A 16,374-nucleotide genomic window follows, 5' to 3' on the forward strand; every position below is an offset into this window, starting at 1 on the left:
GATAAGATGATAAATTATTTCATATTTTCCATCTCTTACTCCAGACTGCCATTTTTGTTCATGCTGCAAGAGTCCTTTTAAATGAACACTAAACTCCTGAGCAAAAGGATGGGACCTTTTCAAAGATCCAAAGATATTCAACAGAAGACTAGCACTAAATGTTTAGGGGCAGAGGGATAATATATTTCGTATTCATTTGAGAGGAAAGAAGTTTCAGAGTCATAATTTAAGGAATAAGTGTTCTAAATCTTCAATTTTTGTAAAGGTATTACAATGTACCTGATGTCTTTACATTCTCACTTTTTAAAATAAAATAATTTACATATACAAGAGCTCAGACAAAAAAAAAAAAGTCCAAATTTTTTAGATGGCCTATTGGAGATTAAAAGAGAGAATAAATATGGAGTTATTAGTTATTTTCTATTTTCTCTCCAGGGCAGTGGTTCTCAAGATTTAGAATGCATAAAATTCACTGGGGCATATATTGAAAATGCAGCTTCCCAGACTTCACTTTTGCATAAGATGAAAGATGAGGTTCTTATGGGACGTTTAGTTGGAGACACCTAAGTATGGTCTTAGATATGTACTAGTACATCTGAAACAGAGTGTGTGGCTTAGAATGAGACATTTCTAACCAAAGAAGGGATGGAGGGCTAGGACACAGCCATGGAACAATTTACAAAACAGAAAATCATAGACTGATGTGAAAGAACCCATAATCTAATGTTGCCAATTTCTTTGCATTTAGATGAGAAAAGTTGTCTTGGGAATAAAATGATTTGGGTGGTTATTTTCCAACATTTTACCTCAGTGGTCGGCAAACTCATCAGTCAACAGAGCCAAATATCAACAGTACAACGATTGAAATTTCTTTTGAGAGCCAAATTTTTTAAACTTAAACTATATATGTAGGTACATTGTTATTAACTTAATTAGGGTACTCCTAAGCTGGCCTTTGCTAAAAATGTCCTCAATCTGATTGCGGTACGTTAGCTGAGGTCAACCCCTTCCAAATCTCCCATCCACACTCGTCTTATATACTTGTTTCGTCTATCTCCTTTTGTTCATCCTCTCTATATGTCCAAACCATCTCAACATACTTTTCTCAATCCTGACACTACATCTTCTTTCACTGCACAACATTCCCTGTATGTGCACGCCCGCACGTGGTATTTTGTGGAAGAGTCACTCAAGGGGCCAAAGAGCCGCATGTGGCTCGTGAGCCTTGGTTTGCCGACCACTGTCTTAGCTCATAAAATTATAGAATGCTACAGGTGGAATTGATCTATGAAATTATTTAATTCGAGCTTATTATCAATGAAGAGTTTACTGTATAATCAGGACTGAGATTAATGTTTTTTCCAACCTATTAGACAAAGTCGAAGTCACTTGTTGGATCATTGTTGAATTCTATACTAAGAAAGCAGAAATAACATGAGCACTTTTATTTATTTTTCTTTAGCTCCGCCCTCCTCAACTCCAAAATGTACTTCATTAAACTAATTTAAGCTCATTTGGCATTTCCCTACCCCCACATATACACTCTTATCAGCAGGCATGCATATTAGTTGATAATCATAGGTAAAGACCATGTGGTTTTATAACCCTGTATAAACACCCTGTCTGTACATTAGGTTAAAACCAAATTCATCACTTATACCACAAAAATATTCAGGATGGTAAAGACAACTTTTCAGGTACTGCCATCTATATCTTTTAAAAATTAATTAACTTTTATTGAATTTATTGGGATGACGTTGATTAATAAAATTAGGCTTCAGGTGTTCAATTCTATATACATCATCTGATGAGCACTTTTACTTTTAAAATTTTAGCTATAAGGCAAGTACTTAAGAGGCCAACACTAATCTACCTTGAACTGTGAAAAGTGGCTGGTCTGTAAGGAAGGCCTTGAAATATAATTCATACAACTGCAAGAGCAAAAGCAGATTAGCTAACCTTACTCTGAACTGGGACTTGATTTAAAGTAGTAACTCCTCTGTGTGCATGTGCACAAGTGCATATTTTGGGAAACAGAAAGAGCTGGGAGACAAAGGAGAGTCCAGTGGGAGAAGAGTAAGCTTAGGATATAAAAGCACATTAAATGTGGAGAGGTCCCTGTGTATTGAAAACACCACTTTTATCTTATAGATGTAAGGTTAACCTCCCAGGTGTAAGATATTATTATGTTAATGAGTTTGTTTTCTTAGAGCTCTGTGGAATTATATTCCTAATTACTATTTATCTATTAACCTGATAAAACCCAAGTAAAAGGGTTATGCCAGTAATAAAGATCACCATCGAATGACTTTTCCTTTCAATAGCATCCAGAAATTTCCTGATAGATGGAAGGGATATGTGGCTTCCCTTTTCTATCTATAAGTGACATTTTTCTATCTATAGAGGCACAAAATGGTAATTTTCCCAGAGCTTTAAACTTTCCATGTGAATGGAACACATCAGCTAACACATCAGCTCCCTGAGAGGCCTTTCCCATCTTCATCCTCCTCTTACAACCCAACCCCCACTCTGACAAGTTTATCCCAGGTAACTAATTTAACTTCAGGTTCTCAGTTCACATATCACCTTCTAAGGAAAGCATTACTTTACTCCACTCACCACCCATTACCCTAACTAGGTTAGTCTTCTTACGTATTTAGTTTCAGAACTGTGTAGTATTATCGCTATATCTATAACATAAACAGAAAGTAAGAGTTCTTAAAGAATGTTAACTTCCCAAATTTATTCTATTAAGTTAGAGTGAAGATTAAGGACAAATATCTGAGTACAATGCCTATGAACTTCCCTTATACTTTTGTGTTCTTCCTCATGTATTCGAGGTTATTCATTAATGCAGGAAGTACCTTCTTCTCCCCTTGGTTCTTGGTTAAATATTCTGTTTCATTTAGCCTATATTCTTTTTTCTCTGCTTTTGCTACCAAATTCTTTCCTTACTTTTGTACTGTCAGTTTTATAAGCTTCCCCAAAGAGCTATCTGGGAGACCAATATTTGTTTGTGTTGTAGGCTAAATCTCCCAAATTATCTATGGAAGGTCAATGTGTGATTTCTTGACTGATAATTTTTTTAAATTTGGAATATAATTTTTTAAAAAGATGCAGCGTTAACATTTTTAAGAAAAGAAACATCCCAGCTGGTGTACTCAGTGGTTGAGCGTTGACCTATGAACCTGGAGGTCACTGTTCGATTCCCGGTCAGGGCACATGCCTGGGTTGTGGGCTCAATCCCCAGTGTGGAGCATGCAGGCGGCATCCAATCAGTGATTCTCTCTCATCATTGATGTTTCTCTCTCTAACTCCCTCTCCTTTTCTCTCTGAAATCAATAAAAATATTTTTTTAAAAAGAAAAGAAACAATAGCTATGCAGGTAGGGTAGTGCTTCCTTTGACAGTTATATGGATTGTAAAATTGACCCTGCAAGCTAAAATTAGAACACCCTACAAATCTCTCTGCCTTTTCACTTCCAGATGGAGAACACTGTTTTCAAAGTTTTAAACTGGGTCAAGTCCAGCCCCAAATCTCCATATCCTCCAATCAACCTACTAGGGACTTTAATTACATCTGTGAAATAGCGTCATAGCAGTATTTAGAATACTATTTGATGGAATAGCCAGGGGACAAGAATCTCCAGACTATCTTTAGAATTCTGCCTACTGGACAGTTTGCACTTTCAGTATTTTGAAATATCTCTGACACATCCTTTAATGGCAAGTTTACTGGAACCTTCACAGCCTCTGACACATCTTTATCCTTTTTGTCACAACCAGATTCCTCCTTTGTGTTGATTTCACTTTCATTAAGTTCTCTGGCTGCATATCTTGGGTCTCTAGAATGTTGGCAGTGTCACCATTCCCACAGTCAGCCATCTTCTAATCACATCCAATTGACTTTCAGTGTTATTACTTCTTTTTCTTTGTTGCACGTTTACTTTGCAATTATCTACTAAAAAAAAAAAAAGAAAGAAAGAAAAAGAAGAAGAACCTGGGTTTACTAATAGGAGGCAAGGAGGCAACACAAATACACACACTGCTGTCTGAACAACTAAGCAAAATCATTAACCAATAGATTGTGCTTAATGCTGGTTTTCATTTTTCCATTTTAATTAAACTGGAAGTTTTAACTTTTAATTAAACTTGTACATTGAGTTTTTAATTTTATAGGCATACATTGTTTTATTTTCAGCTCTATTACTTTCATTTTCATAACTCCATCATCATTCTCTCCTGTATCTTGTTCATTTAAAATTCCATTTATTAACTTAAAGATTTAATTTATAGACATTATAATTTGCAACTAATAATTCTAGTTATGAGTATTAATTCTGTAGAGTCAGCAGGAATAATAATCTACAGAACTAGCACTCTTTTCTTTTTTTTTTTTTTTTTTTTTTTTTTTTAAATATATTTTATTGATTTTTTACAGAGAGGAAAGGAGAGAGATAGAGAGCCAGAAACATCGATGAGAGAGAAACATCGATCAGCTGCCTCCTGCACATCCCCCACTGGGGATGTGCCCGCAACCCAGGTACATGCCCTTGACCGGAATCGAACCCGGGACCTCTCAGTCCGCAGGCCGACGCTCCATCCACTGAGCCAAACCGGTTTCGGCCACTCTTTTCTTATAAGTAGGATTATTAGAAGCAGAATATGTGTGAGTGAAATCTTTAAAGCAATAGATGTTTCTTTTATTGCAAGCTTATATTTTCTGAAATGCCAAGGGACCCAAATTCTGTCAGATAGCTAAAGAATAAAATATGATCTTGGACACATTATATAACTTTTAGGTAGAGGTTTGTCTGATTAGCAGGATAGAGTAACTATGTGAAAGCAAGGGAATGAGTACAAGTTCCCAAAAGAAATGATGATGATGGTATTATTTCACATCTGGCCATGGCAGGCTTTCTTTTTTGTTCTCTCTGCAGCCAGGTATTTGTCTTTCTGTCTGTCTCTCCCTCACTTTTTATTATTTTTTAAATCTTTACTGTTTAAAGTATCACATAAGTCCTCCTTTCCCCCCCATTAACCTCTCCCACCCCACTCTAGTCCCCACTCCTCCAGGCCCTCACCACCCCTTTGTCTGTGTCCATGGGTTTTGCATATATGCATACAAGTTCATTGGTTGATCTCTTCCCATCCACACCCCCCCCCTCGCCTTCCCTCTGAGGTTCAATGGTCTGTTCGTGTCTCTCTCTTTTTACTCTACCCAGTCTTTCACTAAGGATGTATATTACTTCAGGTATCTTGTATTTATAAATAGTGTAAGGGTGTTAATTTTTGATCCAGGCTTAATCTTCCACTCCCACTTGGAAATTTTTGGTATCTGTGTTTCACGGTGCAGTCCCATTTTCTGTTTCAACTGCATCTCTGGTGCTCATTGTGTGAATTTAGAAGGAAGAGCTGGCTATTTCCTTACTTTCTTAGAAGGATCGCAAGACACTTAATAGAATCTTTGTTGCAATTTATTCAATATCTAGATGTTTTGCATCATCTTTTTCCAATTTCTAGAAGTAGAGGTCTAGTTCAATGATTTTGGTGTACAGAATTTTTTTTTTATTACATATGCACATATTCCTTAAAAAAATATAGCATTGGTTTGCATATTGTTAAACTTCAAGTGAAAGGCAGCAAATTAATCTTTTACTAAATATTTTATTTGTGCAGTTCTAGTTATTTCCAATTCTGTATAGTAACTATTTGTATATTTTATATTGTTTTCAAATTTTTCTTATTACAAATAATGCTACAAGTGGAAATATTAGGGGATCGGTTATAATTACCAACTTTAATAGATATTCCCAAATTGCTTTCTAAAATATTTTTATCAATTTACAGTCTACAAGCAATGTACAAGTTTTAGTTGCTCCATATAATGGTCAGATTTGGTATCATCACCTTTTTTAATTTTAACCATAATGAGATATTAATTGGTATTTCATTTGCTTTGTTTACATTCCTCTGAACCTGTTAACTTTTCACATCATTTTATGCCATTTGGATTTCTTCTATAAATGAGCAATTCTTTTACTTGGTCCATTTGTCAACTGTATAGTTATTTTGTTAATAATCTTGTATCCATTATAAGAACTGCAACACTTCTACTCACAAGTATGTCATAGGGATTTGTTTTGTATTTCTAGTATGACAAAGCACAAAAAGTTTTAGTTTTATTTTAGTCCACTGTATCAATCTTTTATTTTTTTTTGCTTCTATTTACTTAAGACATTTTCTCTTCCCTATAATTATAAACATATCCTACTTTCTTATAAAGGTTTGGTGTCTTACTTTTTCACAATGTCTTATATGCACATGAGGATTTTTGTGTCTAGAGTAGTTATATTATTTATTTATGGATAATCTATTTCAGAATATATAAGTCTATAATCCACTGACTATAATACCAATTTAGTTATATAGAATTAGGTTTTTCCAGCTAATTCTGAACTCTATTCTATTCCACTGTTCCTACACCAAAATCATACTATGTATGATACATTTGTTTAAAAGATCTTTATTCTTGCACCTTGGTTTTTATATAAATCTTAAAATTAGCCTGTTAAGTTTCATAAAAATGTCTACTAGTATTTGGATTTTTATTAAGATACTTCCAATTCATATAGTTGGGTAATTTTGAGCTTTCGATCCATGAATATCCTATCACTCTCCATTTATTTGGGTTTTCTCTAATATACCAGAAAAAATTTTTATAATTTTCTCCATCAATCTTACTCCTCTCTTATTATAACTCATAGAATCACTATAATTTTTGTAGATTTACATTAAAAATATTTTAAAATTCTTATTACTGATTATGGATATTAATCTTATATCCAGCAACTTTACTGCATTCTATCAGTCTGTTCAGATTCTAGAAAATTATCCAATTAATTATTCAATCTGAGAATATGAGAATTTTGTTTCTTCCATTCCTGATTTAAAGGGAATGTCTCCAGGTATTTACTATTAAGCATTGCAACTGTATGTAGTATTCAATGTATGGGAGTTATTTAGCCCTAGTTTCTATATTAATAACTACTTTCTAAATCAACAACTGACATTCAATTTTACAGAGTATTTTTCTGTACCTATCAAGATTTTCAGTTTTACCCTAATCATGATGTGACTTTGAGTCAAAATCTTACTTTCCTGGGATGAATTTGGCTTGTTGATGTTTTTGACATTTTTAAGGGATCTGGTTTGATAGCATCTTCAATTTTTTAAAAAAATCTATCTTCCTAATACATGTAGGCTTGTGTTTGTTTTTTTTACTGCTGCACTATCTGTAAAATTCTAAGTGTCTAGTATTTTTGTGTGTGTATTGGGGTAGAGATGAGATGAGTTGGCTTTTAAGTTGTAGATGTATTAAGTTAATTGAAAAGTACAAATTCCTTCTGTCACTTTTGGTGAGTTATACTTTTTATTTTTGATTTTTTTCAATGTTTTCAAACTCACTGCCTTAAAGTTTTCAATCTACTTTAGCCATAGCTTGTCTTTTTAAAAATTAGTCCTTTCATTTACTAGATGCAATTTCCTATTGCTTCAACAAAGAGCACAGGCTAGCACCAGCATTCTGCTTTTGCTTCTAGTGTTTCTCTATCTTTGTTTGTTGCTGGACATATTTTCTCATCTCTAAAATGAATTTAATATTTTCTTTACATACTCAATGAGGCTCAAGCAATATATGATTGAAAATGTTTTGAAAATGTTTTAAAAATGAAAAAGAAAAATCCACAGATTTACAGGTTTATCTGCAGTATCTTTTTAAATAAGTGTATCACTTGTAACAAATGTTTTCCTCCAAAGCATTATGAGCATCTTTTGGGACATGACTGAGAATCAGAGCTTGGGCCTCCTACAGTAGTGCAAAACTTCCAGTCTGATGCTATCTCTAAATGATATGAGAAGCAGCAATTCACTAACCATGGCAATTATTTTAAAGACCAGTGTGAACGAAGTTTAATAAATTATAAATGCTGGATTTTAACACATTAATATATCCTCTTCATTTCATAAAACACTTTAAAAAATAAACACTTTAAAGTACCTCAGATAGGTCCTAATGGAAGGCAACATTACTAGCTTATTACTGTGTGCAAATAAAGCTCTTCCTGAACTCTTGAGAATAAGTAATTTTCTATCTTTATCTTGTTAACATTAAGTAACCATTTATTAGGTTCCTGATCTCATGCTATGTGCTATTGCTAAAAAGCAGTAGTAGGGAGTGAAACATAGGAAATTAAAAGGTATATAAAACATGAAAAGGAATAATTTTAGATGTCTTACTGTGAATTTAGTAAGGCACTGAGGTCTTGTAAATATCTCATTTCAAAAAGCTAACTAGGTTAGTATTAAATATATTAATTCCGATCTAAACATACAAAATAAGATCCAAAAGTATTTGCTGTGGCTGCATTTGAATGTTGTGACTCAAAACCATGTTATATGTCCAGAAGACTCCCTATTTTGAGACAATTTCCCTCTAAATTTCTGTAATAACTTTTACTTATCTAACGTTATTTCCAATTTTGGACTGTTTCTTTAATGAACTACAACATTTAGCAACCAAGTGATTTTTATCAGTACTAAGAATTAATATGCACAACCTGTGTGGAAGTACTCCAACTCTGGATTAGGAAATGGAATATAAAATTCAAAATTATTCTAAAAACAAAGTGAAAAACATAAAAAGTTGGGGTAAAATATAAAGTATTTGGAAAAAGTTACCTTTACAAAGGTAAACTCATGTTTTCCTATGAAGCACTTGCCTTTTTAGAGCAGGACATTAGCTTGAAGTGGTGGTGAAATGTATATATTTAAGATACCTTGAGTTTCATTTAAATTGAACCATCTTTCACACTGGACTTTTGGTGATAGGTTGGACTATATTTCTTTTACCACGCTCTTACCTCATATAAAAAAGGGCAGATTCTATAAAGTTTGTTTCTTTCACAGGATGTTGCAGAAAGTAAATTTGCGGAACTAGATGGAAAAACAAAGTTAGTGTTCCTCTATCTATTCTGATAAAACTCCCAATCAGGAAAAAGTGATTAAGGTTCAACAGCAATTAAACATTTATTTTACTATCAATACCTGAAAAACATGTAGTTGTAAAGGATTAACATACAAAAGCCAAATAAAGTCATTTTTTAAAATTTTATTATACTATTTACCAATGGGGAGATGCAATTTATTTACACCAGCAGCCATAGGGGCAAGGGGAATACACAGCAATCTATGTAGGATAAACTACTTTGCAAAAATAAGAATCTCCAAAACAAAGGACAGAGGTGAATTTCACTACACTTCCCCAATGATCCCAGCATGCGATAATGCCAGGTAATGGCCCCTGGGCATGCAGTGATAGGAAATAATGTATGGAAGAATAAGCCACAAACCACAGAACTTTTGTAAAGAACCCCTTCCCCCCCATACACACACACACACACACACACACACACACACACACACACAGACACATAATAGAATTACAGGGTGATCAATACATTTAATTGAAGAGGAAAGGATAAGAATTTTGCTGTTAGAGGGAAGATAGGTAAGGAAAGGGAGCGTTCCTAATCACTGTCAACTATATGGTAGGGCGCATTACCTCCACCAAAATGAAAGGAGTTAAGTTTGTTTTAGCTCACTGCATACCCATCCAGGGCCGGGGGCGACTGCCCTGATAGTGGAGCAAAAAACAATACCAAGTGAGAGATAATACGAACTTCCCACTTCATCCTCTAACCAGAAGAAAAGGCCAATAAGAAAATGGTAATGTCACCATCTGAGCTCCCTCTCTGATGGAAGAGTGGACAATGGCATTACCGTCAGCCTGTTTCCCAGACATTATCTGGAAGTAGGCCAGAGTCTCACTTAAACCCTCTTTTACTTCTATATCTCCTTAGAAGATGTCTATAAAAAGTCAAGGGCAGATTACCCAAAATTATTTTAGCTCTTGCCAAAGTTTGACTTTTTAAAAAGTAATCATAATTCTTGGATTAAAGACCAATCTGTAACTAGGTCCCTACCCTGACCAGGACAACTCTAGGGGGAGAATGCATTAATCCACAATCTTGAGCCCCTATTACTATTGTTTCCTAAATCTTCTAGAGCATGTAACCCAAATCAGTCCACACCGTCCAAATAATTCCTTCTAGAATAAGAAAGGATACATGCATAGCCAGGGTTAGAGAAAATGGATCAGGACCCACTCCATCCATGTGTTTGTCTCTAGCCTTTACTGTTCTTCTGCTTATCCAAGTGGAAGTGGGAAGCTATAACTCCTCATGAAATAAGACACAACAGGAAGGCATATTAGCAAGGCAGTCCTAGAGGAGAAAGACTTGGGGATCACATTGCCTTTCATATACAAACAATTACGTTTTTTTTTCCCCACCCTAATCCCAACAGAGGGAGCCATAGATTCTTCTGAGTCTCCCACAAAAACAAGGGGAAAAACTTAAAAGAAGCCAAGGAAAACGAAACTGGTTAGGCTTCAGAAGCAGGAGCATCAAGGAATGAATTGAAACTGGTCATTGTAAAATCAAGGTGGCAGGCAGCACCTGGAATCATGAGCTGCACCAGATAGGCAGTGGAGCAGGGAAAAGGAGGAAGATGGGGCCAAGCCGGACAGATGAGGCTGGGCCCCTTACTGGGGCACAGAATGAGGTAAGAAAACATTTCAAATAAAGCAGCACCTGCTCACCTTGGGGCTCCCTCCCCTCTACACTTCACAACCCTCAATCAGGGAATAAAGTGGAGGGTAGTTTTGATATGTGGCTCACAATTTCCATCTTCCCCTTTCCCTTTAGCCAAGGAATTTCTGGGGGCCCTTCCCTGACTTTCAACAACAAAAAAAACAGCTCCTGTATTCAAGGTCCAAAGAAGACCAATTGAAAAGGGCTGCCCTTTGTCAGGGGCAGAGAAGGTGGTGACAGTCTAGAGGCACCACAGCAGAGCTCTGTAACTGCACACCCCAAGGAACAGGGGCATTCGATCCGATACTGCACAGGCAGGTGGAAGAAAACCCAGTCCTGCTCCTTGGCTCCGATCACTAACCCATTCACATTATGGAGGGCTGCTGGAAGAGGTCCACTCTGGGCTCAGCTTTCAAAGCACAGCCTCCTGCGCAGCCATGATGCTCCTCTATAGTTTGGGCCTGCCCCTCGGGTAGAAGGCAGGTAGTGACCTAGCACAGTGACCAAGTCAGACCCATGGACTGGCTATGTAACCATAACTCGAAAGTAAGAAAATGACCGCCCCACCAAACTGTTGTCCACAGAACAGTATCTCCAGATATGAATCTTGCTGTTTTGAGAGATCGTGCATAGTTGCAGAGGCCCCTGCTACCTCCCCAAGGGACCGTCGTAACCAAGTCCTCCACCTGCCTGGATAACCAAGTAGTCATCTGCTAAGCCTACGCCACCACACGGGATGCCGCACAGAGGGCTCTCTTCCACAAAAGGCGAGCCCTTGTCCCCAAGTCCGCTGAAGTCACTGTGAATGCTGGACCTTCGGGAAATTGGCGACTTGACCTTTTCTTCTTGTTGGAGCCGAAGACCACAGAGTGTCCCCTACCAGATTCAGCTGGAAATTCTTTTTCTCGGTTTCCCCAAATTGGAATTGTTCATATCCAGGTCGCATACTTGACTTTCATTTTGTCTTGAAGAAACCCAAAACAGAGGCTCAGAGATCAGAGGAGCAGTCCACTGAGGCCCAACGAGAAAGGCCTGGCCATCAGTTATGCCCAAAGTGTCCGTTACTGAAGACGCCCTGGACAGCGGGCAAACCGGGAGGACGAGGAACCAAAGGATCTTGTATGCTGGGCACACAGCGGCTCACCTGTGCGCCGGGGGGCAGTCCAGGAAGCCTGTGCACTTCCGGGTGCGTTTGGAGATGAGCCTCGCACCGCACGGTGCGAGATGCACAGCTCCCCCTGCCCAGGGTTTCAAAAACTGATCCCAGGTCCATATACTTGGAAAAGAATCCGAATTTTTAAATTCTCCACTTTGGGGTTTTAAAGGCTAGAATCTTCAATGGGAATTGGGGCTTTTGTCTGATTATTATTTTCTTTCCCCCCCTACTTAGCTACCTAACTCCTCCAGACCACAGGACCGGTCTATGTTACTGTCCTGGTCACACTCGGGCGCTCTCACATCGCAGCTACTGGAATTCCGGAGGCGAGCGCTGCAGCTGCGGTTCGGGCCCGTTCCCAGGCTCCCCGGGAAGGGAGCAGCGCGGGAGGCGGCACGCTCCTTTATCCTCCACGGGCTGAAGGCCAAAATCCTTCACGCTCCCCGTGTCCGCGAACTCCAGGTAGAAGTAGCCGCACTTGACCGCCCGGTGCACCTCAAAGCAGAAGCCCAAACAAGAATCCTCTATCAGGTCTACGTATATCTCCTGAGCGATGGCCTCCAGCTTGTTAGTATCCAGGTTGGCCAACGAAATCTCCTCCATTTTAACCTGTTAACGACCGTGGAGGGGGCGCTCGTAGCGGTACTCACAGCAGCTCGGGCGGCGGCAGCGCGTCGGGCTCCGCGGGCCGCGCCTAGGCCTAGAGGCCTCTCGGGGCCGATCTGCAGGCGGCGAGGCGGGGTGTCCGCGGCCGCAGGCAGGGAACCAGCAGCCGGCGAGCCCGCGGTCGGCGGCCACCGCCCCGGAACCCCAAGTCTTTCGTGCCTCTGGGCGTCCCCCGCGGTCTGGGGCTTTGAGCTCCAGCCGACCCCAGACTCACCGCCAAACCGTCTCCGCGCTTCACCCAGCCGCCTGGGCCTCTTCCGCTCCGGGCTCCGCGTCTAGCCCCGCCTCCCAGCTTCCGCTCTAAGTGCGCCTGCGCACCGGCCCCGGCCAGACTCGCGGTGCGTCTGCGCAGCTGCCTTGGAAGCCTTGGCGTTTAGGAAGAGGGTGGGACAGACTGACATGCAAATATTAAGTCTAATCGTAAAAAGGTTACAGGGTGGCTGTTTTTGTTATTTAGCTGTGGATTTAAACAGTCGCTAATAACTCAGCACCCATGCTTAGTGGATTTCCTTATGAAAAATGAAATAAAATAATTATGTGTATATTTGTGGTGTGATCCGAAATAGTTTTAGGAGCAGTTCTCCATTAAGTTTGAAAATTTAACTGGTTAAATTAGCTTCTAATCATGTATGGTACTGCACAGTTGTCATTTAAATCCACTAGATGGTGCAAGGAAACAAATTACAGTATAGTTTATATCTTTTTTAATGAAAAACAAGGCACTAAAGACATAATTAATATATATTGATCACAGGAACCTAAGGCATTTATCTTATTTTAAGACCATTAAGTCAATGTGATTATAAATAGATCATCAAATATATCTCTAAAGTAATTCAAAGAGAAAATTGTATGTATATTCTCTAATGAAGAGAGGAAACCTGAAATATGTTAAGTATACTGTGAGATAAAAGAAGTTTCCTAAAATTGTGCATTATGAATTGTTAGAACTAGAGTCACTCTACTGGGTTTAAATTCAATATCCAACACTTAACAGTTCTTGTTTCCTCATCTAAATAAAGCTAGTCCCTATATTATGGTTAAGATTAAATGACATTCAAAAAAATCTTTTATGACAGTTCCTTACATATAAGGCAGCATTCAGTAATCGGCAGCTATTTTAATCATATTAGTTGGGACTTGAATATATTATAAGAAAACCTCAGGTTTTCTCTTATTTTGAGCTGTGCTTTTTGGCCCTCACCACCACCACTGTGAAATAGAACATCCTCTTATACCTTTAAATTATTTTTTAAAAAATAACTTTAATCACAGAAAGAAAAATAACATTTTAATGTATGTATTTGTATCTGTCTGATTCTTTAATTTCCCTCCAGAATAAAGGAAGATATAGACATGGACACAGACAGATACGAATAATTTTTTTCTAACATGGATGTTCATCAGAACACTCTTAAATAAATTTAGAATTTATTCTTTTAAAGAATGTATTCTATTATGATTCAGTAGGTCTGGAGTAGGGCTTGGGTTTCTGCATTTCTAATGTACTTTGATGCTGCTGGTTTATGGACTGCACTTTTAGGTACAAGGAATTAAAAGGGATTGTAATAGGCAATTGCTCCTCATAGTGATTGGCTTCCATATATTTGTTCTGGCCAAATTATCATGAGAACATTTGTATAATTGATTTTTAAAAAAATATACATTTATTGATTTCAGAAAGAAAGGGAGAGGGAGAGAGAGAGATAGAAACATTAATGATGAGAAAGAATCATTGATTGGCTGCCTCCTGCATACCCCACACTGGGATGGAACCCGAAACCCGGTCAGCATGACTGAAAACTGGTCAGCATGACCTCCTGGTTCAGAGGTCAATGCTCAACCAATGAGCCATGCCAGCTGGGCACATAATTGATTTTGACAGAAGAGAATAAGAGATTATTTTTCTATCCCTTAAGTCCTCCTTGTATTGTGAGAGTTAAAACTCAAACCTTCAATTTAATAAAGGTGGGTCTTCAATAAAACTTATTTCAAAATGTATATGAGCAGATCATCATATTAATTGAAGTACAGATAATCAGGACCATAACTAGGTTTAGATTTTTCATCAATATTTTATTATATTTACTCTTAGAAATGGAACACTATCATAACATCAAAAACTTTAGTTGAACATGCCATGTTCAAGGATTGGTATAATCAATATCATTAAAATGTCTATATTACCCAAAGCAATCTATAGATTCAATGAACTCCCCATTAAAATACCAATGGCATATTTTACAGGCCTAGAACGAACTCTCCAAAAATTCATCTGGAATCAAAAAAAGACCCCGCATAGCTGCAGCAAACCTGATAAAGAAGAACAAAGCAGGAGGTATCTCAATACCAGATATCAAGCTGTATTACAAAGCCACTGTTCTCAAAACTTCCTGTTACTGGCACAAGAATAGGCATATACACCAATGGAATAGAATAGAGAACCCAGAAATTGACCCAAACCATTATGCTCAATTAATATTTGACAAAGGAGGCAGGAGTATACAATGGAATCAAGACAGTCTTTTTAATAAATGGTTCTGGGAAAATTGGACAGATACATGCAAAATAAATGAAACTAGACCACCAACATACACCATACACAAAATAAACTCAAAATGGATAAAGAACTTAACTGTAAGATGGGAAACTATAAAAATCTTAGAGGAATCCACAGGCAGCAAAATCTCAGACATACACCGAAACAATATCTTCACCAAAACAGCACCTAGGACAATGGAAACTAAAGAGAAAATACACAAATGGGACAACATCAAAATAAAAAGCTTCTGCACAGCAAAAGAAACCATCAACAAAACAACAAGAAAGCCCATTGCACGGGAGAACATATTTGCCAATGTTATCTCAGATAAGGGCCTAATCTCCAACATTTACAGGGAACTCATACAACTTAACAAAAGGAAGATAAATAACCCAATCAAAAAAATGGGCAATGGACCTAAACAGATACTTTTCAAAAGAAGACATACAGAAAGCCAAGAGACATATGAAAACATGCTCAAAGTCACTAATCTTTTGAGAGATGCAAATCAAAACGACAATGAGGTACCACCTCACACCTGTCAGAATGGCTCATCAACAAATCAACAAACAAGTGCTGGCAAGGATGCGGAGAAAGGAACCCTTCTGCACTGCTGGTGGGAATGCAAACTGGTGCAGTCACTGTGGAGAACAGTATGGAGTTTCCTCAAAAAAACTAAAAATGGAACTCCCATTTGACCCAATGATCTCACGTCTAGGAATATATCCCAAGAAACTAGAAACACCAATCAGAAAGGATATATGCACCCCTATGTTCATAGCAGCATAATTTACAATAGCTAAGATTTGGAAACAGTCTATGTGCCCATCAGCAGATAAGTGGATTAGAAAACTGTGGTACATCTACACGATGGAATACTATGCTGCTGTAAAAAGGAAGGAACTCCTACCATTTGCAACAGCATGGATGGACCTGGAGAGCATAATGCTAAGCAAAATAAGCCAGTCGGAGAAAGATAAATATCACATGTTTCACTCATTATTGGATTATAATGAACAACATAAACTGATGAACCAAAGCAGATCCAGAGACATAGAATCATTGATCAGACTGTCAAACCTCAGAGGGAAGACAGGGGAGGGTGGGGGTAAGGGGGAGAGATCAACCAAAGGACTTGTATGCATGCATATAAGCATAACCAATGGACACAGACACTAGAAGGGTGAGGGCACTAGTGGGGGTGGGGTGGGGGAGGAAAGGGGGGATAAGGACACATATGTAATACCTTAATAAAAAAAATCTATTAAAACTGCAAAGAGTTTAACAAAACATTTTTTT

The 16,374-nt window shown here is 37.9% G+C and overlaps 1 protein-coding gene and 1 long non-coding RNA gene across 2 annotated transcripts; both read right to left on the bottom strand.

The window, feature by feature from the left end:
• Positions 1–2,924: 2,924 nt before the first annotated feature.
• On the bottom strand, positions 2,925–12,806 carry LOC308513381. Its single transcript, XR_013995532.1, has 3 exons — positions 12,748–12,806; positions 8,921–8,993; positions 2,925–3,960 (listed from the first exon to the last, which is right to left on the bottom strand). It is a non-coding gene; the product is annotated as an uncharacterized lncRNA (long non-coding RNA).
• On the bottom strand, positions 9,068–12,470 carry ATXN7L3B (ataxin 7 like 3B; the record flags this gene model as incomplete). Its single annotated transcript, XM_081083369.1, has 1 exon — positions 9,068–12,470. The coding sequence occupies one exon, from the start codon at positions 12,468–12,470 to the stop codon at positions 12,177–12,179; it is 294 nt and encodes a 97-aa protein (XP_080939495.1). The 3' UTR covers positions 9,068–12,176.
• Positions 12,807–16,374: the final 3,568 nt, after the last annotated feature.

This window comes from Myotis nattereri, assembly GCF_964212035.1.
Source record: "Myotis nattereri genome assembly, chromosome: 2".
Taxonomy (NCBI): Eukaryota; Metazoa; Chordata; class Mammalia; order Chiroptera; family Vespertilionidae; genus Myotis; species Myotis nattereri.